This window comes from Semicossyphus pulcher, unplaced genomic scaffold, assembly GCF_022749685.1.
Source record: "Semicossyphus pulcher isolate SPU_LCO1_2020_fin unplaced genomic scaffold, fSemPul1.0.p SCAF_23, whole genome shotgun sequence".
Classification (NCBI taxonomy): Eukaryota; Metazoa; Chordata; class Actinopteri; order Labriformes; family Labridae; genus Semicossyphus; species Semicossyphus pulcher.
This window is the reverse complement of record NW_027211697.1, coordinates 11,055,462-11,080,521: the sequence shown is the minus strand read 5'-3', so window position 1 is coordinate 11,080,521 and position 25,060 is coordinate 11,055,462. Positions and strand designations below refer to the sequence as shown.

Here is a 25,060-nt window from a genome sequence, read left to right as displayed (position 1 = left end):
TCATTGAACTGAGAGGAAGCCGGAGTACCCACGTGGAGAACATAGAACTCCACAGAGAAAGGCCCCCTACATCCGAACCAGGAAGCTTCTAGCTGTGAGGCGACAGCCACCGTGCAGCCCCCATGATAAAGAAATGTAATTTATGCACTTAAAAAGCTTGTTTGCAACTTTTGTTTCCACTGTTGCCATGGTGTCACTCGGATCAAGGCCGAGCTGTCTTACATCTCTGAGCGTAGGTCCCGCCCACCAGATTCAGCCTGACAAGAAAAACTTTTGGAATTCAACACAAAAAAATGAACTTTTACATTCAACACCAAACCTGTGTCTGCAAAGTTTTTTTAAATTGTCTTAATACATTCATCCCTCCGTTATCTACACCGCTTAAACTGTTCAGGGTCCCTGGGGGGCTGGAGTCTATCCCAGCTGTCATTGGCCGAGAGGCGGGGTACATCCTGGACTGATCGCCCGTCAATCACAGGGCTGACACATAGAGACAACCTTTCACACTCACATTCACACCTACGGGCAATTTTAGAGTCACCAGTGAACCTAACGAGCATGTGTTTGGACTGTCAGAGGAAGCCGGAGTACCCGCAGGGAACCCACGCATGCAGACTCCACAAACAAAAAGGCCATCACCGGCAGAACCCGGATACAAACAGGAACATTCTTGCTCTAAGAAGACGTAGTTTTGGGGATTTTTTAAAGATTATTTTTGGGCCTTTTATGCCTTTTATTTATAGGGTAAAGGACAGTGCCGCATGTCATCCCCCCTTTCCAACACGATCCAAAGGGCTGAGGTTGGGAGTCAAACCCGGGGCTGCTGCATCAAAGACTGTAGCCTCTGCACATGGGCCGCTGATTTAACCGCTGATGGGCCACCACCGCATCACCATGCAGGGCATAAATACATGTCACTACATTTCTTTATTGCTCTGTCAAACTTTTTCTCAATGGAAGTGCATACAGATTTGCAGAAAAGTTACCTCCATCATGGACACATTATTTGTTTTGTCGTGTCATCTGTTTTCTCTCTGATAAGACTCCTTTGCATTTTATCAGAGTAACAATCCCCGGTCGTTCACCAGCTCCGTCTTCGCCCAGCCTCAGTGCCAGATGTTCTGTCCAAGAACAACAGTTGCTCAGTTACGCTGCTGCTGGCACCACACGATGACTGTACGGCGTGTTATTCTGCTTTAATTACATCTGAAGACTGAAACGGGGAGGATGCCGGGAAAGCTTCCAGGATGACAAGATGGAGCGAACTGACACCAAGCATGAAAACACTCCAACCTTACACATGCCCACGTAGCGATAACGGCCTGACATTTCCATCTGGATGCTTTTTCCTTCTCTCTTTGAGTCAGTCTCATCCACTAATAATATGATGGTTACGATGCAGATTACTCATAGCCATCCCATACGTACAAAATTCACCCAGATATGGTGTTAACATCAGCGCACACAAAGCAAGCGGTCATGAGCTGAATGTCCCCTGGGAGGACAGGATTAAAGACGCTGACGAGCGCAAAAGGGCCAAATATGCAGAGCTTGTATCAGGATGCTGGAGCAAAGGGAGAGCCCGCTGTGAGCCTGTTGAGGTTGGGTGCCGGGGCTTGGCTGGTCGCTCACTCCAAAGACACTGAAACTCCTGAGAGTGAAAGGACTGTAGAGCCGCAAAAACCATCCTGGAGGACGCAGGAAAGGCCTCACGGTGGCTGTGGATCCGGAGGATAAGTGCAGCACTTGGACATAAGTCGAGGACTGATCACCCCCGGCTGGGGGACCCGAAACACCCAATGACCCCTGGACTCATCACTGAGGATGTGTCCAAGTCGCACCAGCAGGTGTATATGTAGAACCAAAGCGATGTTTACGAAGAAAAATCTGTTTGGATGCTTTTTAGAAATGATTTATTCCGTTAATCTCAAAGGGAGACATTAAACACAGTGATCAACAGATGAAGTCATTTTATATTCCCTGAATAAAAAGTCTCGCCTTTACTTTTATTCAAATATTTGACACGTTTTTAACTAGTTGGACCCAAAGTTGGACACAGACACAGTAGCAGGTTTAGGAACAGTCTTTTAATTAATGTGAGACAAAAATATACAAAAATATCACTGAGCACATGTAGCAAACAAAAACTCCAGGTGGTGTGGCAGGAGACGTGCTGACCAGGAAAAGCAGGAGCATGCAGCAACACAAAAACACTCTTCAGCGGCAGTGAGGCACACACTCGGAAAAAACACGAGAGAATTGATATTAGGAAAATACTTATAAAAAACCACACTGAAAAAAACTTACGAATGTGAAACAACACTAGAAGCAGAAGCTCTACCGAACAGGACGGAATTATCTGGCAAGGAAGTGGAGTGAGGACCGAGCTTTTATAGAGGAGTTGATTGCTGGTGATGAGAATCAGGTGTGTGCAGAAAGTAGGTCAGCCACGCCCCCTGCCACACCACCGCAAACTGAGGAAGAGGAAAACAAAGCAGAAAAAACCAACACACAAAAAACACCAAAATAAAAGTAACAAAAACTACAACCATGACATATTACAGTAAAGCCTGAAGAGGGTCCTCTTAAACGTAAACTGCCTCCTGACTATTCATCTGAGGGCTTTGTGACCTTAAGAAGGGATTTATTTTAGTTTTTGCCTGTTAGACGCAACGAAATGTGAAGTGTGTCCAGGAAAGTTTCTTGCCTGCGTTACAAAATATTATAAAATAGGACCTTTAGAAGTTTGGGAATTTTTTATTATTTTTTTATTTAACCTTTATTAAACCGGGCATTAAGAACAAAGTCTTATTTACAATGGCAGCCTGGCGTAAGGCAAAGCCTCTTGAGGGGATGGGGGTACCCAGCGATAAATGTTTTGTTCTGAGAATGTTACGTGCAATGTTTTTAATAGTAGGAGAACGTTCTCCGAAAACGTTTGTCCTGTACACAAATGAGTGCCGAAGCCAACATGCGGGGCCTCATGTTATTAAATCTGTGGATGATTCGGTTATTGTGTCCAGCAGTGTTGACCCTGGTCATGGTCCTGTAGGGGGGGGATTCACTGACTGGTGCAGGTCGTCCTTTTTGGACATTAATGTGTCCAAAACAAAAGATTTTAGGGAGAACCTCGGGACCAACCTTGATGACAAGCTGTCCTTTGATTTCCATGTTGATGCTGTGTGTGAGAAAGCACATCAGCGTATGTATTTTTATAGGAAACTTCGAAGTTTTAATGTTGACAGCACTTTTACGTAGATGTTTTATTGAATCTGTTCTTACCTTTTCTTTTCCCTGCTGGTGCGGCTCACTTTCCCTCTAAAACAAAAACATACAGGGTATTGTAAAAGTGTGCATCAGAACTCTAAGAAAGGCCCGTTCGGTTTCAGCTGATCCGAGCCACGCCTTGGCCGGTGAGTTCTTGCTGCGTCCGTCAGGCCGCAGGCACATTATGCCAAGATGCAGGACCAACAGACACACACACTCCTTTGTCCCTGCTGCCATCGGCTTTTTAAATGGTCAAACAACATAGATTTGTACTTACTGTGGTTGTTATGGTATGTTTATACTACTTATTTATTGTTGTTTGTGCGGTATTGCTGTGTTGATTGTTGTGTGGTCACTGCTGGCTGTGCAGTAAATTGCCCCTCGGGGATAATAAAGGGACCTTGAACCTTGAAAGTTGCAGTGAGAATATAAAGATCCTCAGGATGTTGCAGTTAAAACGTTTTGTCTTAGTTTAAGTTTTAACGTTACAAGAATTTAAAGGATAACTTCGGGATTTTTCAACCTAGACCCTATTTTCCCATGTGTTTGTGTGTAAGTGACTAGTGGAGACAACAATTATTGAAATCGATCCAGTATTCAGGGAGGGAGGACCGGCCGGCAGCCGCCAAATGAGATACAATAACTAAACGCGCATACGCCCTATTCAAAATATGTATATCTACACTGTCTTATTTTTTTATATTTTGGCTTCTGTTGTAGCTTATTTTATCTTCACTTTGCTTTTTAATGTCTTGTTTTATGATGTGTGTCTTTGCTTTTGTTGTTCTGTGCAAAGCACTTGTTGCTGAAATGTGCTACGTAAATAAACTTGCCGTGCCTTGCCTTGCTAAACCTGTGCAAGTGAGTTCAAAAGACTCCGCCTCGTTCCTCAAGCACAGGCAGATGGTTAAATGCACCCCAAATTGGCTGCGGAGCAAACAGCGTCTCTGTGCTCCTGTGCTGTTTGCGCGTGTTTAAATAAGCAGATATTCGGGGTAAATTTGGCTCCTTTCTACGCAAATTAAACTCCCCAAAAAAGAAGCAGAGGGCTGGTGGTAACTGCAGCGTAGTGTAGGGGGAGGGCTGCCACGCTCAGAGCTCAGTGATCATGACAACAATTCCACCTTTTGTATGACGAAAAATGTCTGTAAAAACAATCTGTTAATAATATATCGTCATTATTATTATAATCGGGAGGTCAATCGGTTCGGGGCACACTCGGTCTGAAGCTGTTACGCATGAAGGGTGATTATTACATCTGTAAAGGCTGCTGTTGCAGGCTCGCTTGAGAAATGAAGCTGCGTTACAGTGAAACTAGTAAAACACCTGTCAAGTCTGGACTTTAAAATAAACTGTTAAAAGAGTTGCTCTCTCCTCTCTCTGCTCACCATCGATCTGTGCATGGAGATGAGTTTCTTCAGTGTGGAGCTCAGTTGAAGCATGAGGGCGCAGGAGAGAGTGGAGGTGAAGACAGCTCCTCTACACAGTCAGACACACAACAAGAGAAAACTGCACAAAACTTTGGGGTTGAATATCATCAGTGCGATTTGTGAATCGGACCAGATAGCGGGGGCAAATGATGTGCAATTTATGGCCGCAATCCATTCTTACCAGTGTAACTACAGAACATTTCAAAATCTGATCCAAACTGCGACTGTTTTACAACATTAACAACATGTTTGAGGATTCTGTCTGGTTCACCTGTTGCTGGAGCTCTCCAATAGTTATAGATAGTTGTTTTGAGTGTACGACAATCAACCTTTTCTGCCGTGTTAATCTGAGGTGTTGCATTCTTAGCTTGCAGTGAATTGTAATAACTTTGAACCCTTAACTTTTCCTCTGATACCATCATCAAGTCCAGTTTTTAAAATGTCCAATACTTTGTTTTAACACATTTTAACATCTCTCTCTCTCTCTCTCTCTCTCTTTGAATGGCAGGACCCCAGAAGCAAGCACAAGTTCAAGATCCACTCATATGGCAGTCCCACCTTCTGCGACCACTGCGGCTCGCTGCTGTACGGCCTCATCCACCAAGGGATGAAATGTGACAGTGAGTACACACACCCTGTCGCCCTGTATGTGTGTGTGTGTGCACCTGTGTCAGATATGCTGTGCTAGTAGAGCCGGCCCTAATGAGAACAGATGGGAATAGACCGGTACTGTACAACCACATCTGCAGCCCAGGCAGAATCCCCTGTCCCAGCCTGTCCTCCCTGCGCTCCCATTCTTTCCACCCACACTCCTCTAACCGCTCTTCCCTTTTTGCTTTAAGTGTTTGACCCCATCTTCACTGTATTTTCCTTTTTTTTAACTCCTCATCTTCTCTTTCTTCCCTCTTTGCGTCCCAACTTCTCGCTCTTTACTCCCACACATTCCTCCCCTTGATTTTCCTGGACGAAACTTGTCCCTCCATCTTCGTCTCCTTCCTCTGTCCCCTTTCCCCTTTTCATGTCTCCTCCATCCATCACCCACTCTCCCTCTCTCCTCCTCTTACTCTGTCCATCCATCTGCGGGTCTCTGGTGGCGGGCTCATCGCAGATGGTAATGGGAGCGTACCAGAACAAATTGATGCGGGGCGGGGGCCCAATCGTCATCACGAGCTGCTTCCCTATTTCTTGTGTCTCTCCTCTCTCTCCTCCCAGCGTGTTAGCCGGACAAGCTCGCCCGAGTGGAGGGAGGAGGGCGGGAGAGGGAGAGAGCAGGAAAAGATGGATGGTTGTGTAGAGGAGGACAGAAAGTCAGGAGGAGGAGGAGAGAAGATTCAGAGTAGGAGGAGGAGGTTAGAGAGAAAGTTAAGAGGGCAGTAATGGACCGTGGAGGAATATATTATCTCCCCTTTGGTCTCTCAGGTGTTTGACTTTGTGCAAGTGTGTGTTCTAGCATTACTACAGGGTCATTTTTATGAAAACTTCACTTCATTTAAGGGAACCTGGCGTCGTCTTTTCCTAGTAAGTCTATATTTACACAGAAAGAACAGAACTCTTCTCCCTTTGTCTCATAAAATATCCAGCCCAGCCTCTCCGCTCCTGGATGGAGCCCTCATCTGCTTACGTTCATTATCCTTAATTAATGTGGCGATGACTTATTGATGTTAAGTGCTGAACTACACCTCTGAGAAAAGCAGTTTTGTACTGAATCCACTTCCACACTAATCTTTTGCCACGTTGGGTCTGCAGCTTCGCGTGCAGCTGTTACTGGGTCAGTCCTGCTTTCGTAAGAGGACACACCTGAAAGCTTTGCCTTCACGCGGGTACACTGTGAGCGGTCCAATGGAAAATGTCCCCAAGTTTAGGAACCAGGGCAGGTTTTTATGAAACGACTAAAAGTGACGTTGAAGATTTTAACCCTCAAACTTGGTCTGTTAAGTCTCAGTCTGTCGCCGAATGAGGTAACACAGTGGCTCTTAAAAGACATCACAAAAAAATATATATATTTTTAAGACGAATAAAGTCTGAAGATAGAAAGATATACATTATTCTTTTAATAGTAAAAATGGCCGAATCATCCTCTTCCTCTTTATCCTTGTATATGATTGGCTATTTCTGCACGTGATTAGTCATGCTCCTGCACACAGCTGTTTTATAGCATATTTAGGTGTAAAATAGTCTTCATTTATTTATTCGTCCTCTTTTCATTCTCCTCTGTCTCTTTCCAGCCTGCGACATGAACGTGCACAAGCAGTGTGTGGTCAACGTGCCAAGCCTGTGTGGGACCGACCACACGGAGCGCCGGGGTCGCCTCTTCCTCAAGATCGAGGTCAGCTTGGACAGACTACACGTCACAGGTTGGTCTCATTGGTCACTTTCAGGGCAGGGGCGTGTCTAGACTGTTTGGACAGGTGTGGCCCTACTGAGGACTCATGCAGGGGTGGCGTAAAGCAATGTGCCCACACACACATACACGTCCAGTGTTAATGACTCCCTGTGGACAGTCACTCGTTGCATTACTTTTGCGTTACTCTTTTGCATCCTAGAGTCATCACTGTGATTGTGCCCGAATGATTGACGAATGGAAACTTACATAAGATGCATTGACGCAAAATTTCCAGTTAACAATATAACGTTAAATCTTACATATGCCCACATATCAGCATAAATCCCCATCCTAATGAGGAGCTCTCTGTGTTTTGCCGAGTATGTTTCTGAAAGACGACGATCCTACTGTAGAAATGTGCACATTACCTCTACTCAACGACGCTACGAGCCTGTTAAACTCTGCGTTTGTTACCTGTTGTAGAAAAGCAAGCTTGGGCCGCTTGGTCGGGGTCGGCATGCACTCAGCTTGAGCATCACTCTGGTTCAGGGGGTCTTTCGATACCAGCTTTGTGTTCACAGCAGTGGACAGGTGCTTACCTGGCCTGGACACAGTTTGCACTTCACCGTTAAATTATTGTCCTTTCACGCAACAAATTCAAAGTAATGTCGATGTCTCCGTCCCTCAAAAGTCGTGAGGTCAAGCGATGCACTGTGGGAGACGTGTGCATGAAAGTCAGAAGAACTTCTGTGGCACAAGTAACGAGTAACAAACTAATTGTTTGATTAGTAACAGTGATGTGATTACTGAATTTAAGACGTCACATTACTCGTTACAGACAAAAGCAATGTGATCACAGCTAAAGCTTAATTACTTTGTAACGCGTCACACCAAACACTGTACGCGTCCCAACAGCATTTATTCAACATTTCTGTCTCCAGTAATTATATTTAATTTTAATAATAACCTCAAAGTGTCATGCACAACTAAGTGTTACTTAACAGAACAGTGTGGCAACATGTAAATCTTTCATCTTCCTGGGGGTGGCCAATCAGATGCTAGTGCCACCTCATGCCCCCCACCTGGAAATGTCCCGGCTTCAGCGTCTAAAAAGCCAAAACAGCGGCTGCTAGATGTTCATTTTGAAATGATAAAATTGTGATGTTGTACCTAACAGAAGAACACAAACTTAATTTGAATCTATTAAAACCTCATATAAAATAAATCCTCAAGAGAGGTTTAAAAACTGTGTCAGCATTAAAAATTAACTGCCTTCATAACCCGTGTGTGCCCGTGTGTGCGCGTGTTCAACACCTCCAAATTATCCTGTCAGTCAAGCGCGGCACCTGGAGTGGACAACACGCCGGTGTTAAAACGCCTTTGGCAGGGAGAGAAATGACTGCTGCGTCACATCCATTCTCTCTCTCCGTCACACACACACACACACGGGGCGAGACGGTGGTGGTCGGGGAATATAAGTGCTGAGGCCAATAAAGTCTTTCTAACTCAGTGGGGATCAGACAGGAATAACCTCCAGCCGCAGCAGGAACAGAGTGACGGATGTGATTGACTGGAAATATATTGCTTTCATAACTGTATTTATGTTTGTTTACAGTCGACCAGATGGAAAGAAACAAAGGAATCTTTATCTTCACAGTCGTCTTACATTCTCGTTGGCTTTGCTTGCTCTTCACATAATTATGTTTCAGTCGTTTTATTTCCCTCGCTGTACACAAAATCCAGCTCTTCAGTCTGTTTCACTGATGGAGGTCGAATCTGCTGCAAAACACTTTCACATCCTTTTATGTCCTTGTCTGTGAATTTGAATCTGTCGGATGTGACGACCGCCGTCAGCGAGGATGAGGAGACGAGGCAGAATATTAGCAGTGATGACAGCGGTGGTCTCGTTGACTTGGTTACCCCGGTCTTTTCAGATCAGACCAAACGGACAATCTGAACTGGCACACATCCATGCCAAGAGACGGCTGTTACCCGGTTAACCCGGTGTGCTCTTTCTAATCGGTTGACTTTACGCGTACATGACCGAAATGTTCCCGTGTTTATGAAAGCGTTTTTTCGCAGATCAAGGGCGCCGTCAGAAATACGCTGCGCTGCACCTGCTGCCGGCACATGTAGAGTCTGATATTCAGTTAAACACAAACTGGACTTCTGTTTGTTTTCCCTTCAGCACACAGCTGCTCCGTCTGTCACCGTCAGAGCTGCAAAAAGTGATTATGTTCATTATTGATTCATCTGTTGAATTTGTGAAACATGCCCATCACAATTTTCCAGATTACATGATGACATCTACAAATAGCTTGTTTGCTGTGTGACAAAACAACAAACAGAAAAGCAGGAGATCCTCATATTGCATTAAAATGTGTGCTAACATTTTTAGCACACATTTTAATGCAGGGCTGATTCACTCATTGCATACATAAGCTGACTATAAGGGAGCATTTAACAAGACTGTAGGCTGCTGTTTTGATCCACAGAGTTTAGGTGGATACACAAGAGGTTAAATTCAGTGATGCCTGAGGTGCAACGAGCATTCAGCTAGTGGCACCTAAAACAAAACAACAACGCCTTTAATTATGCAACTTACATTTTTGGGTGTTTATTGTTCACAGTGAAAAACTGCATAATTCCATGTTTTTCCAGAATGACATTTTTAAAAAGGTCGCCTCTGAAACGGGCCGTTCAGAACAGCTGCAGGTTTCTACGTGGAGCTTGAAATCGACCAATCGCCTTTCACCGTCATTCACCTCAGGCTGCCTTCTTGCACAAGCCAGTACTGGCTTGTACATATAAGGCCGAATAACCGATCCTAGAGCAGCCATGTTCTATGTACAGCTTCGGAGTGACAGTGCAGTGTGCGATCCCACGTGGAGGAGGGGCTACGCGGTCACTCCAAATACTGTCAGCCAATCGTGGCTGAGGTCTCACCTTTGAATGGCAGGACGTCTTGTTCGTTTCAGGAAGAAGGAAAGGTTCCGAAAAATAATTAGATTAAAATATGTGAAAATGTTTTAAAACGAAACAATCTTTACTAACGTGATTCAAAAACACATTAGAGAAAATTGATTGCAGATCTAATATATGTCACCTTTAATGTAATTAAAGGGGGTGAGATAGTACCCAGAGATAGTAAGGATGTGAGATGTCTCACCCCTCAGCAAACTCAGCTCCGGAAAACGATGTTATGTCTGTGCACAGCATAAAAAACAGTCGTGACGTAATCGACTCTTTTAGACAATTAAAATCGTCTGCAACTAACTTTGTCAGCAATCTTTTCCCGATAATGTTGACTAATCGCTGCACCCCTATCCCGGTTAGCTCTGATTTTGGTCTCCCCCAACTTCTGAGACTGGCTCTTTACCTGCCAAGTGCTCCGCAATGTTCACTTGCTAATTTGTCCATCTATTATTTGTATGGTATCGTACAGAGTTTGCCTGCTGCTCGAAACGATGCTGATGAGAGCTGCGACTCAAACAGTAAAGTTGAGGCCCAGTAAACCAGAACACTAAAATGCTTAGACGACTAAATAAAAAGCACTGCTACCTTGAATTAATAGAAAGACTTCTCCGGGTTTGAATATTGTTGGATACATTTGGGATAATGTCAGTACACAACTCAGAGGATAAAACTGGGATGAATAGGCGGAAGAAGAATAATAAAAGTGATGCACCGGTTGAGGCAAAAACATGGGCTGTTATTGGCCGTATGTGTGAGGAGGAAAGAGAAAGCAAGATGAGAACAATACAGCAGGGAGAGACAGCAGAGGAGTTATATCTCCTGTTCCCCCCTCCCTCTCTCTCTAACAGCAGCGGTCTGAGCAGTGAAGCCTCCGCTTGTTCTCCGGCTCCTGCAGACAAGTGGCGGGCCTTTGTGGTTCACCGCACCGATGTAAACCTGATTAAATCTTTCCAGCGAAGAAAAGACACACATCTCCCGGCTCTCTGTCTCTCTCTCTCTCTGTAACCCCCCTCCCCTCATCTTTCCCCTCCTCTGTTTCTCCATACCGTCCTCCTCTATTGACATCTCTTGTTATCATCTCTCACCTGTTCCTTCGAGGCCTCAGCACCATTCTCCGTCCATACCCGCTGAGCGCCTGTCCAATCTGTGTTCTTCTTCCTCAATAAGACATCAACTGCTGCCCTTTTTCTCTATCATCCTCTCTTTTTCACCCAGCTGAAACCATTGCTCAGTAAAGTGACTTGACCTTTCCCTTTATCTCCCTCTTCCTCTTCTGTTCTCCTGTCTTCTTCTCCTGTCCTTCCCTTCTTCTCCACTGATTACCTCCTTCTTCCTTCTCTCACTCCTCCCCCTGGTTGACGTCTCTTCATGCTAATATGACATAAATAACCTGTGGGTGTGAGCAGATATTTAATCTGCAGATTTGAGGAAAGGTAAACATGCAAACGTCCCTTCATGACCTGCCTGGCTGCACACACACGCACACTCTCATAGGGCATCTGAGGATGGGAACAAAGTGAGCGCACACACACAGCGGTTAAGTCAGGGTGAGATTTCCTACTGCTGACATGTTTGCCCGCGGTTCAACAAGAATACATTTTTTCCCTCCGCTGACACAACTCATGGCACCATCAGGCCTGTGGTGTAGGTAAAAGCAAGTACCTTTGAAAGATACGAGGATCACATTTACTGTTAGAGGGGGATGTTTTTATTTACTAAGGCTGCCACAAATTTTTTTTTTATCATAGGTTATTTTTTTAGATAGTTTTCACAAATATTCTTTAGATTTTAACTCAGAAAATGGTGACAAATGTTGATTAGTGTTTCCCAGTAGGTGAGTGGGTGATTGGTTCATTTCTAACTAGGGATAGACCGATTATCGGCCGGGCCGATTATTGGCGCCGATATTCGGCATTTTGACGCATATTGGTATTTGCCTTTTTTTTTTTTTTTTTTTTTTTTTTTTAATTTTAATTTATGTATTTATTTTTTTAATCCGACGGCCGATAGGAGATCAATTTAAAACTGGGTTATTTTGGCTCTGATGCATATGCTTAAAGGCATTTAAACAAAGTTAAGTGTTGGAGTTTGTATAATTCAAAATTTTGACGCCAATATTTTCACTTTTACTGCAAATGAAAAATCGGCTTCAAATATCGGTTATCAGCCTCCTTGACTACAAATAATCTGTATCGGTATCGGCCCTGAAAAAACCATATCAGTGTATCTCTATTTCTAACACGGGTGATGGTCCAATGGGAGAACCCCCCACACGTAAAATGTACATCTCCCAAAGGACATTGTCACAGGCCGCCTTAACCATAATTGTGACATTACTAATTCTACAGTTTAATTTTATCCAGTTATCTTCTTTTCTCTTTTTAACTGTGTATTAAAGTGATGAGTAAATACTCCTTTAAAGCTTATGCAGTGTGGACTGAGTTTATCCAGGCAGGATTGTCACATTATAAACAGGGCATTTTAAGTTACACGACACACAATGAACATTACTCAAAATAGAAAGAAAAAAACATTCTTGGCCAATATAGCCAGTCGAAAGTTAGCTAATGTCAAAAAACTCATGTCAGTAAAAATGTGTACATTACTAACAATACACGTGAAACATTTTCACCCACTTTTCCCTCTAAATTTGTGCCCTTGTACCTTGTAATCAAGGATTAACCTTTGTAAAAGATTGAGTATTAATGTTGTAAAAATTTTACCAGCAAGTAGCTCTTTAAATGTAAAATTGCTATGTACCCAACTCTAAGATAAATACTGTAATGGAAGAGTAAAAAACGATATATTTGTTGGCCAATATTAGCTGCTAATATTGGCTTATCACTGATGTATTATATCAGACATTATATTGTCAGGTTTTAAATGAATATATAACGCAGTAAAACAAAATCTCGGGGTGATTTAGAAATGGGGTCATTACATATTCTGTCCAGCAGAGGGCAGTGCTACTCCATAGTGTATGAATACTTTCTACACTGTCTGCAGACAGCAAAGCAGATATGCACTTAAATTTGGTTGACAATGTATAATAATGTTAAATATATTTGTCTTATAAAGCAGGCTTCTGTGACACTTTGAAAAGTCAAATCTGTGAATTATTCACGTGAAAAAACTTTTTTTTTTTTTCATCTGTTTTCATATTGATGATTGGCACAGTTTCCCCTCTAAAATCAATTTTGGTATCTGTTTCAAAAATCTCCAAAAAACGCTAAAATAAATAAGATAAAAATTAAAAGATGACACGAAATGTAACAATAGGTTATTAATTAGATAATCGGACTTATTGCAGCTCTAGATTTACTGTGTATTGTGCAGAGCAGACCTCATTATCCTCCAAGCCTCTCAATAATTCACTTAAACCGTTTTCTTACTGAGACAAAAGCAGGACTTTGTGTGCTCAATGAAATGTGTTTTATATGAGTGTGGGTGGGATTTCACAAAGAGCACCAGTCATGTCTCAAAGAGATGTATCACTGCCTTCTAAAGCGTTAAAGTTTGTTGAATTCATTCTTTAAAACCAGAAATAGAAGTCTTAAGGTCAGTTTTACATTTTTCCTTCGCCATCCAGTGTGTGTGTGTGTGTGATGTCTGCGCTCAGATCCCTGGCAGTGCACAGCAGGGATCCATCCAGCTCCCATTTGGCCGTGCAGCTTTCCCCCCAGATTATCAGGCGTTCATTGGTTGCACATGGCATTGTTATGCAACAACACATTTGAATTTCAAAGCCTTTTTCGGGAGATTACACTGCTGGCCGACCGCAGCCGTGCACGCACACACCCACCCGGGGATCCAAATGACATGTTTGGGGGTTTTTAGCTGTCACATATATTTTATCAAGCAGAATTTCAGCTCAGATACAGGAAGTAATGTTATCTTTAAAAGAATGTCATTAAAATAGTCCTTGGAAAACTCAAAACAGTTCAGACTTCTGGTAGAGAGAAATTATTTTCATCTTGTCTTCAGTGCTGTGAGATATAAGACAATAAATAACCTATACCTACATTATCTAAGACGTTAGACAACAATAACCTTTATCTGCCTTATCTAAGAAATAAGACAATAAATAACCTATACCTACATTACCTAAGATTTAGGTCAATAAATAACCTTTTTCAACATTATCTAAGACAGTGGTTCTCAACTGGTTTCGACCCAACTTTCTGAAAAATGTCAACCAATCAATGTATTTAATGAAAAATAGTGCAGTTTAATACAGTACAATTAACACTACAGTAGTATAAACAGTATAATAGTGAAGCAAAATGACCGGCAGTGCGTAAGAGGAAAATATTCCCTCTACAAATCATTCAATTAACAGCCTTTTTTCAACAGAAATTAACTCAATATAAGTGCATAATAAATGCAACAGCTGTCCGGCTCATCGTGTTTCAAGAATGTAAAACTACACTACTGCACACACATCACAGGAAACCCATGTCTTTCAAACTTTTTTTTGTTCAAGCACACACCGCGACCCACTGAAAACAGCTTCGCAGCCCACTTTTGGGTCCCAACCCACCAGTTGAGAACCACTGATCTACGATATAAGACGATTTATAACCTTTATCTACATTATCTAAGATATAAGATAATACAACACCCATAACTTCATTATCGAAGATATAAGTCAGTAATAACCTATATCTACATTATCTAAGATATACGACAATAAATAACCTTTATATACATTATCTAAGATATAAGTCAGTAATAACCTATATCTACATTATCTAAGATATACGACAATAAATAACCTTTATATACATTATCTAAGATATAAGACAATAATAACATTTATCTACATTATGTAAGACATTAGACAATAATAACCTTTATCTACCTTATCTAAGATATAAGACAATAAAGAACCTATAGGCTACCTACATTATCTAAGATTTAGGTCAATAAATACCTTTTGTCTACATTATCTAAGATATAAGACAGTAAATAACCTTAATCTACATTATCTAAGAAATAAGAAGGTACTTAACCTTTATCTACATTATCTAAATATAGGACAATAAATAACATTTAACTACATTATCTAAGAAATAAGAAGGTACTTAACCTTTATCTACATTATCTAAATATAGGACAATAAATAACATTTAACTACATTATCTAAGAAATAAGAAGGTACTTAACCTTTATCTACATTATCTAAATATAGGACAATAAATAACATTTAACTACATTATCTAAGAAATAAGAAGGTACTTAACCTTTATCTACATTATCTAAATATAGGACAATAAATAACATTTAACTACATTATCTAAGATATAAGAAGATATGTAACCTTTATCTACATTATCTAAATATAGGACAATGAATAACCTTTATCGACATTATCTAAATATAGGACAATAAATAACCTTTATCAACATTATCTAAATATAGGACAATAAATAACCTTTATCAACATTATCTAAATATAGGACAATGGATAACCTTTATCGACATTATCTAAATATTGGACAATGAATAACCTTTATCGACATTATCTAAATATAGGACGATGGATAACCTTTATCGACATTATCTAAATATAGGACAATGAATAACCTTTAACTACATTATCTAAATATAGGACAATGAATAACCTTTCTGTAGCAGAAAGACTTTGAACTTTGTCGTTAATTATCTCTACACTACAAATGATTCTTACACTAAAGTATGATGGGACCTTCTTTTGTTCTCTTGGTGCCTCAGACAGTTCAGGACGCGAGGCGAGCAGCAGGGTGGATGCATGCTCCTCTGATGCATAAAAAGCATCACAGGGTAAACAGACACATATTATACTATACATCTCCTGTAGTTTATTACGTGATAAAGACAAACAAACACACACATTATCTCTAGTTTTATTAGTAACTACCACATAAGGAGCGAGCGGAGGGGAGGATACATAAGGCAAGCTGTGCTTGTTGTATCTAAGCAACAACAGACAGCAGAGATGGTCCTTGATCACCGCTGATGATGATGGTTCATTGTGTGTGTGTGTGTGTGTGTGTGTGTGTGTGTGTGTGTGTGTGTGTGTGTGGTGTGTGTGGTGTGTGAGGCAGAGATAGAGAGAGAGACTGCACATGTGCACAAATACATTAACCTGCACAAAGAGGTGTGTGTGCAAGTATCCATCGCCATCTGTTTTTGTCCACGTGCTTTTGCATGTGTATGTGTGTGCGTGTGTGTGTGTGTGTGTGTGTGTGTGTGTGTGTGTGTGTGTGTGTTTGCCTAATTATTGTGTTTACATGCTTGTTAAAGTTGCTGCAGCGTTGTTTGGCTATGGTAGTGAGTGATGCTGTAACCAGAGCCAGCAGAGGGGAGGATTTATATATTATAACGTGGGATGTTGAGATTTTTCCTTCTGCTCCTTGTTCTTCGTCGTGTGTGTGTGTCTGTGTGTTTGTGTGTGCGTGTGTCTGTGTGTGTGTGTTATAGTATCAGTGTGTGTGTGTGTATTTGTTTGTGGTTGTGTGTAGGTTTCTTGGTGAGCGAGAAACCAGATAGAGAGAGCTGAAAATAGAGGGAGGGGGATTACTATGGATGTGAACTATGAAGTTTAAGCGGCACATTGATGAACAGGGTAAAAGGCTCTGACCCTCGCCTGCACCGCCCCCTACTGGACAAAACTGGAAGTGCATAAACGATGTGAAGTTAATGTCTAATGTTATGAGATTATCACATCGTTTCCCTTCTTGTTTTCATTCATATTTCTGCCATAAATCCATGTTTTTATTTAGTGTATTTTCTCTTCTTATTGCTTCCCTTTGCTCTTATTACTCAACTGACTTGTCGTCGGAGCTCTCGGGCAATAAACACATTGCAATGGTTTTATTTTATTTCTGTTTCGCCCTCATTTTAAACCTCCTGTTTTTCCCTCTGCATCGCTTATTTAAACTATTTTGCCTTATAAACATCGCTTACTGTCACAACCAGCGAGGAAAAGTAACTTAAAGTCGGACTTAAGTGAGCTGCAGTGATTCTATATGACACGAGTGCCTGTTTTCATGTCAGTGTTTTGTATTCAGCTGCTGGAACATAAATGCTGCTGAACATACATTACCACTGTTTTAATGAAGAGTGTCAGCGCGCGTGTGTGTGTGTGTGTGTGTGTGTGTGTGTGTGTGTGTGTGTGCGTGTGAAGGTTCACACGGACTCCCTGAAACAGCCAGATTCAGCGTCCTTATTCTCTGATTACATTTAATTATGCAGAGTGTGTGTGTGTGTGTGTGTGTGTGTGTGTGCGTGCGTCAGTCTCTCTCTTTTTGTTGTTCTCCTGGTCTTTCACTTTTTCTTTCTTTCTATCTTTAATGCTATCACTTTTTATTTTTTCCTTTCTTCTTTCCTTTTTTCTTTCTTTCTTTTACTTTTATTTCTCTAGCATTGCTTTCTCTTTCTCTTTCTGTTTCTTCTTTTTCTTTTTTCTTTCTCTTCCATTCTTTCTATCTTTCTTTCACTTTCACTTGTTTCACACTTTTTACTTTATTTCTTTCTCTTTCTGTTCTTTCATTCTTTTTCTACTCTCTTTCATTCTGTCATTCATTCTCTTTTTCGTTTCTTTTTTCCTGTCTTTATTCCTATATTTTTCTCTCCTTTCATTCTTTCTTTCATTCTTTTTTCTCTTTCTTTATTCTTTATTTTTCCTTCTTTTTTTCTTTCTCTCTCTCTTTCCTTGTTTTTTCTTTCTGTCTTTCTCTCTCTCTACCTTTCTTTTTTCTTTCTGTCTTTCTCTCTCTCTACCTTTCTTTTTTCTTTCTGTCTTTCTTTCTCTCTCTTCCTTTCTTTTTTCTTTCTGTCTTTCTCTCTCTCTTTCTTTCTCTCTTTTCCTTTCTTTTTTCTTTCTGTCTTTCTCTCTCTCTTTCTTTATTCTTTATTTTTCCTTCTTTTTTTCTTTCTCTCTCTCTTTCCTTGTTTTTTCTTTCTGTCTTTCTCTCTCTCTACCTTTCTTTTTTCTTTCTGTCTTTCTCTCTCTCTTTCTTTTTTCTTTCCGTCTTTCTCTCTCTTCCTTTCTTTTTTCTTTCTGTCTTTCTCTCTCTTTCTTTCTCTCTCTTCCTTTCTTTTTTCTTTCTGTCTTTCTTTCCCTCCCTTTCTTTTTTCTTTCCGTCTTTCTCTCTCTCTTTCTTTTTTCTTTCTGTCTTTCTCTCTCTCTTTCTTTTTTTTTCTCTCTCTCTTTCTTTCTTTCTTTCTTTCTCCTTCTCTCTCTTCCTTCCTTCCTTTCTGTACGTTTTACTGCCGACATGTGTTTGCGTGTTCACATGATGTTGCTAAGTGGGGCAGTGGAGGAGTCGGCCCATTGGCCACTTACAGTAGATGTTGTCGCCATGGTGAAGGTGGCATGCTCAGTCACCCCCCAACCCCTCCTCCTTGTTGCTATGTAACAGCACTCCTTTTCCCTCTCTTGTCAGTTATCAGACAGGAAGTCGTCTCTCCTCCCCCCACATTATCTGCTCACCTTCCTCCTGACCATGTGCACCGTGACAGAGACGGCACACTGTAAAAAATGTGCTCTGCTTTAACTTTTTTTCAGGATGTGTGAGGCTTCAGACGAGGAGTGTTTCTTGTTTTGGTTGATTTCATGTTCTGCGTGCGATTTGACACCCACCGCTGTTATGATTTAGTCAGCTGAGTTTTACAGTATGTTTATCTGTGCAGCACCTGTTAGCAGCGTATGTGCTGTCTGATGTGATGAGCCATTACCCGAATGAGCGAGCACACAGGACTTCTTTCCTTCCATCTATCTTTCCTTCCTTCCATCTATCTTTCCTTCCTTCCTTCCTTCTATCTTTCCTTCCTTCCATCTATCTTTCCTTCCTTCCTTCCTTCTATCTTTCTTTCCTTCCTTCCTTCAATCTTTCCTTCCTTCCATCTATCTTTCCTTCCTTCCTTCAATCTTTCCTTCCTTCCATCTATCTTTCCTTCCTTCCTTCAACCTTTTCTTCCTTCCATCTTTCCTTCCTTACTTCTTTCCTTCAATCCCTCCTTCCTTCCATCTATCTTTCCTTCCTTCATTCATTCATTCATTCTATTTTTCTTTCTCTCCTTCCTTCAATCTTTCTTTCCTTCCATCTATCTTTCCTTCCTTCATTCATTCATTCTATCTTTCCTTCCTTCCTTCCTTCCTTCAGTCTTTCCTTCTGTCTTTCCTTACTTCCTACAATCTTTCCTTCTGTCTTTCCATACTTCCTACAATCTTTCCTTCCTTCCATCTTTCCTATCCTTCTACTGTTTTTCCCTTTTATCTGTCTATCCTTTCTTCCTCCTCCTTCCTTCTTCCCTCAGTCCCTCTGTCCTTCCTTCTATACCTTCTCTCCATCCTTCCTTCTATAATTTATTCCTTGCTTTATTTTACCCTTCTTTTCTCTTTCTATCCTACCTTCTACCCTTCCTTCCTCCCCTCCTTACCCTCTATCTTACCTTCTAGTTTTTTTGGATCCTTCTCTCCTTACTTCCTTTGATCCTTCCTATTTTTTATCCTTATCTGGTCAGCGGCTCAAACACTTTCTCTCTTCTCTCCCTTCCTTCTTGTAGTGGGTGAAGCCAGGAACCTGATTCCAATGGATCCAAACGGTTTATCAGACCCTTATGTAAAACTCAAGCTCACCCCCGACCCAAAGAACGAGACCAAACAGAAGACCAGGACCATCCGCTCCTCTCTCAACCCCTGCTGGAACGAGTCCTTCACCTTGTGAGTCAACATGATTCATCATTTTAGTGTGTTTTCTTGGTATAGTTCATGTTTATTCAGCTTTTAACAATAAAGAAAAAAAAAAAAGAAAACTGATTTAAAGGTAACCAATGAAAGTATATCTTGATTCTCTGTCTTTACATATTGTTACCTCTCCTCCTGTGTACCTGTGTGTATTCAGTAAGCTGAAAGCATCAGATAAGGACCGTCGTCTGTCCATCGAGATCTGGGATTGGGACAGAACCACCCGGAACGACTTCATGGGCTCCATGTCGTTCGGAGTGTCGGAGCTGATCAAAGCTCCCAACTGTGGATGGTCAGTCCTCATTTCTTTTCCCTTTCACGATGTCACGTCTCGTTCAAAAACATCAGGTTAGAAATATAGACTGCAAAGCCCAAGATTTTAAACGATCCACCGGTTTATTCTCGTTGTATTTCTGATCCTGTACTGCTCTGAGTCATTGCCTGCAGTTAAACGGTCGTATTTCACTCCAGCGTCTCTCGCTGGGCCGTTCCTTTTAGAGGGAGGGGCGCAGTGCACGCTGGGTGTTGTAGGAATGTAGAAGACCACGAGCTGTTTGTACAACTTTCTCAACAGCTAAGGCGCCAATTTAAAATATTATTGCTTCTATTGATTACAGAGAACACCAGCTTTGACTGACAGTGGCTTTTTCCGGGGGCAAACTGCTCCTTTAAAGCAGAGTAACTGCATGCAAAATAATGTCAGTGTTAGAATATATCTTGATTAAAATCCCCGGTGATCAAAAGTGAAGCCATATTTTTTAGATAAAAGGAGACTCAAGGTATTAAAGAGCAGAATTTTCTTTTTATATTCTGCCACAATAAAGTGAGTTGATCTCGGCCCTGATCTTGTGGTTATGTAACCTTTATTTAATCTGGGCCCACTGAGACGGAGAGCTAATTTTCAAGGTAGGACTGAGTATGTGTGTCTCTGTGCGAGAATGTCTCTGATTATTTCATATTGATCGTCTGCCACGATCAATCCAAAACTCCTAGTTAACACCATTGACTGTATATATAGATGGACGAGGCTTCTACACCTCCTCTCATTGTATAAAGATGAAGCCCAAATACCCCTGGAGTGGGGCGGGCGCTGCCATCTTGCTCATTTGGAGTCAGAGTCTGAGCATTAGAGATTGGCTGGTGGAGCTGTGGCATCAACATTCTCGCCCCTCCCGATAACCAAAACACACATTTAACTTCCCAGAAAAATGCCAAAGATCCGGCACATCGGCGTATTAAAACAGCAGAACAGCTTCTTGTGTGGAAAGTTCAGTGACTGTAGTGTTAGTTACGTGTCCTCTCGCCGTTCCTCCTCTTCTCTGTTAATGCAGAACTGAATAGAGCTGTCAATCATGTCATTACACCCCCTATTTATAGCACCAAATAACTAATTAAAACCAAACTTTTCAGATAAATGAACACTTGGACATAAATCAGCATGATAAGAACTAACTATAATGACAGAAACCATGTTTGAGAAAAATGTATTTGACGTGTATTTTGATTTTATAGTTTGACTCATGTCCCATCTGTTAACATGGAGGAGGCGGGCTTTATGAGCCATACTGCAGCCAGTCAGCAGGGGGCGATAGAGAGGTCGTTCCATCTTTTTATACAGACTACATACATTAAAGTTACTTATAATAATAAAATGTGCTCTTTTCAGTCTTGTTGATGTCCCCTTTATTAGCACCTTCCAGTCTTTATTGCCTGAGTTACCTCAATGCACTGTGTTGAACTGTTTTTGAGGGATTACATTAATATATTACTTAACAATTTAACAATCTTATACAACATTTTGATGTTGTTTATGGTGTCTGGTTTTTCACTGAAGGCGTGGTTCACTCCCTGCCCTTACTCACATGGATGTCAGCAGGGTTGACGAGAGATGGAGAGGTGACAGCAGCTGCAGCTAAACTAGCGAGTTAAAAACACCTGTGTGATGCTGGTGTAAAACAAAGAATCTGCTCTAGTATAGCTCGTTTATCTGATACCTTTCTGTTGTAAATGCCTTGAACAGTCATAAATGGCCCTGATTCCAATCTTTGACATCGGAGCAGGACATCCCTTTGCAAATATAATACGGGATAATAAAAAAGTATTAAGTAAATGTTTCTTTTACATTTATTTAAAAGTCCTTAGAAGTTTTAAGGTCAGATTATTTTCCCTAAGCCACAAGCAGACCTTTAAACTTTCAGAGTAACCTTTTCACAGGCCTCTACAGTAAGACGATGATGGTTTTCAAGATATAAGCAAAGAGCCTGTTTTATTACATTTCTCACAGCAGTCTGCCAAATTGTTCACTCTGTCTGTGTGTCTGCTTCATCTCTACTCATACACACACACTCAGACATGTTGAAGTCACCCTGCCATGTTAGCATACCTGCCCTAACGTAGCCTAAACCAGCCTGACAGACCGCCGCTGTAAGTGCACTTTGACGCTCCAGGAATTACCTGCACGTAAATAAAACTCCTACAGCGCGTCCGTGTGTGTGTTTGTGCATGTGTATATTCCAGGTAATTCGAGGCCAGAGGATGTGTACTTATGGATGTATCCTCCATTTTTCTTCTCTTTCAGGTACAAGTTGCTGAACCAGGAGGAAGGCGAGTATTATAACGTTCCCATCCCCGAGGTGGACGACGTCAACCTGGAGCTCCGGCAGAAGTTTGAGGTGAGGATCGACGGGTTATGGATTATTTTTAACACATACTTCAACAAAAATGTGTTCCTTTCTCCCTGTCTTTATTATAACCTCCCTTCTCCTGGCGTAGAAACAATTATGAATAGTGTCCAGTGGAGCCGAGGCAATAAAGAGCGGATGACTTTTCAGAGACAAGCTGCTATCTGGAAGTCTAAATGAAGATTGGCACTAAGGACAGCTGTTTATAGAATGAATCTTGTGAAAACACTGACTTGGTCCAGTGCAGGGAAAGTACTCACTGCAGCTAACTCTCGCCCCCTAGAGGCCGCTCTGTGTGTCGCAGCAGGGTTTATGTTACATTAAATCACCTTTAAATATAACTTCTTCACGCACATATTATTAACTTGCAGGTGGAAGGTGGCTGCTATATTAAACACTGCGAAGACGCGAGAAGAAAGAGAGCGAGGGCAGCTTTTTATTGAAGTCCGTCTCCTTTTGAGCCTTCAGGTGTTTGAATACTGAGTGTAAATGTCATCTCCTCACTGTCCTCCGCGCACCGAGTCTTGTTTTTAATTTCTCTCCGCGCTGTACCACGCTGACCTTGACTTTCCTCCGAGGCGGCAGTCTTTTGCACAAGTGTGCGGTTGCCGTGGAAACTGTGTGAGATGCAGAGATGCAACCAGATGTGACAGAAAAGGATTTATTCAGTCTTACAGCCGTGCTTTTGTCCATTTTACAGCCTGTAGGTGGATGATTGAAACACAAGTCCATTTCTTTCTCCTAATAAGACACACGTACACGCACCAGCTGACCTTTTACTGCAATATTAAGTGAGTTTCTTCTCTTTTCTAGGCCTGCCAGTTAAATATCCACTATCTGAAGGTAGCTCTTCTGCCTGCCGTCTCTTTTGCATCACACTCACTTTACTCACTGTGTCAGGATTGTTTGTGGATCTCTGCTGGGCTTCCACAAATTAATCTGATTTACTAACAAAAAGCTCTCACTGTTACACTGTTACTAAATTATTTTTTCCCCCAACTCCTCTCACACACTTTTACGTTTACCTCCTCCTTTTTTCTGCCTCACACGTACGATTAAAGGGACTACATATCACTGGAAAGCAGCACAAACAAAAGCAAAACGCAACATCCTCTTTGAAACATGAAAATATAATTTGAGTTAAAGTGCTGCATTTAGCTTTAACACGCTGTATGTACTCCCTATGTTGCACACAAACACCACACAGCATTGTTGTTAGTAAATGTGTTCCTCACCACTCTCAGCGCACTCTCAGTCACTGGCCAAGAGAGCTTCACGCCTGCTCCTGATTGGCTGACAGTGCGGCCCACAGCCCGCCCTCTATAGTCTTTGCCTTGGGTCTGGACTATAGAAGGCTGTTAGGACATGAAGCATGGATGGCACTCACTCACAGTATGCACAGTGACAGTATGAATGAACGCACACACGGGCAGGTTCTTGCCGTGCATGTCACATCTGTCCACACGGGGGCAGTGTTGTGTTATTAATTCAAAGTCTGTATGCATTGTGTTTAAAATTGAATTGTTCAGCTTGCACCTGTGTTGAAACAGGTGAGACATGTCAATTTCAATCAGGGTGTTTACAGAACAACTTTTACAAGCTGCAGTAAACACAGGATTACAGCATTATTGAAATGTTTCCTGCTGATTTTACTGCAAAATAAAAGCAACAGTGATGTGATTACATGTGATGTTTAGATTTAGCTCTTTGTGTGTTGTGTTGACATGCACTATCCACTCCTAAATTAGACACAACAGATACAAAACAGATTAGTTCTGTTTTCTTCAGCAGTGCTAAAGGGTTTATTGTGACTCCTAAGAAACACAGATTAAAGGCTATAAGAGATTTTGGGTCTTCTCATATTTCACCTCCTTTGCTTTGTTATGAACCTCTAGTTTATATCATAAACAAAACCATCACAAAAACTATTCTGATTTTATATTTATATCCGTATTACTGTAAGATTTTAGCGATGATGCATAAATCCATCCATCCATTATCTACACCGCTTATCCTGTTCAGGGTCGCGGGGGGCTGGAGCCTATCCCAGCTGTCATTGGGTGATCAGCAGGGTTACACACGCCAGTCAATCACAGGGCTGACACGTAGAGACAGACGACCTTTCACGCTCACACCCCCACCTACCCATGTAATGAGCATGTCTTTGGACTGTGGGAGGAAGCCGGAGGGAACCCACGCATGCACGGGGAGAACATGCAAACTCCACACAGAAAGGCCCGCTCCGCTCGAACCCGGATTCGAACTAGGAACCTTCTAGCTGTGAGGACACAGCGCTAACCACTGCAGCACTGTGCAGCCCATGATGCATAAATCTATTTTATAATTCTATAAAGAGACGTCCGTCGCCCTCTTGTGGACGACCAGAGGACTTTATATTTAAATAAACATGCCAAAGTCAACAGCAAGGGACTGATTTATTGACCGTGTTTAAACTGTGGCATGAATTCCACATTTGTTTGTTGATTAAAGAAAAGCATAAAAACTGTTGAATTAGCAGGACTTCAAACCCAAAAGTCATGTAACACAAGTCCTGCATGCTAACTCTCACAGAGGCAAATAGTTCTCCTTTTGCACAGCTGCAGCTCTCAGCTTGTTGAGACTTCAATACTTACAAATGTGCCAAATGTGG

General features: G+C 41.7%; 1 protein-coding gene across 2 annotated transcripts in view; it reads left to right on the top strand.

Annotated features, from left to right (window-relative positions):
- The window catches only part of prkcab (protein kinase C, alpha, b), a 129,625-nt gene that overhangs the window by 86,489 nt on the left and 18,076 nt on the right, over nt 1-25,060 (top strand). The window contains exons 4-9 of one of the 2 annotated variants that reach the window (XM_069674003.1): nt 5,206-5,317; nt 6,923-7,051; nt 19,549-19,705; nt 19,887-20,021; nt 22,308-22,401; nt 23,224-23,253. In XM_069674003.1, the coding sequence (XP_069530104.1) occupies nt 5,206-5,317; nt 6,923-7,051; nt 19,549-19,705; nt 19,887-20,021; nt 22,308-22,401; nt 23,224-23,253 (657 nt within the window). The remainder of the gene's footprint in view (nt 1-5,205; nt 5,318-6,922; nt 7,052-19,548; nt 19,706-19,886; nt 20,022-22,307; nt 22,402-23,223; nt 23,254-25,060) is intronic. The other variant, XM_069674004.1, reaches the window with a different exon arrangement.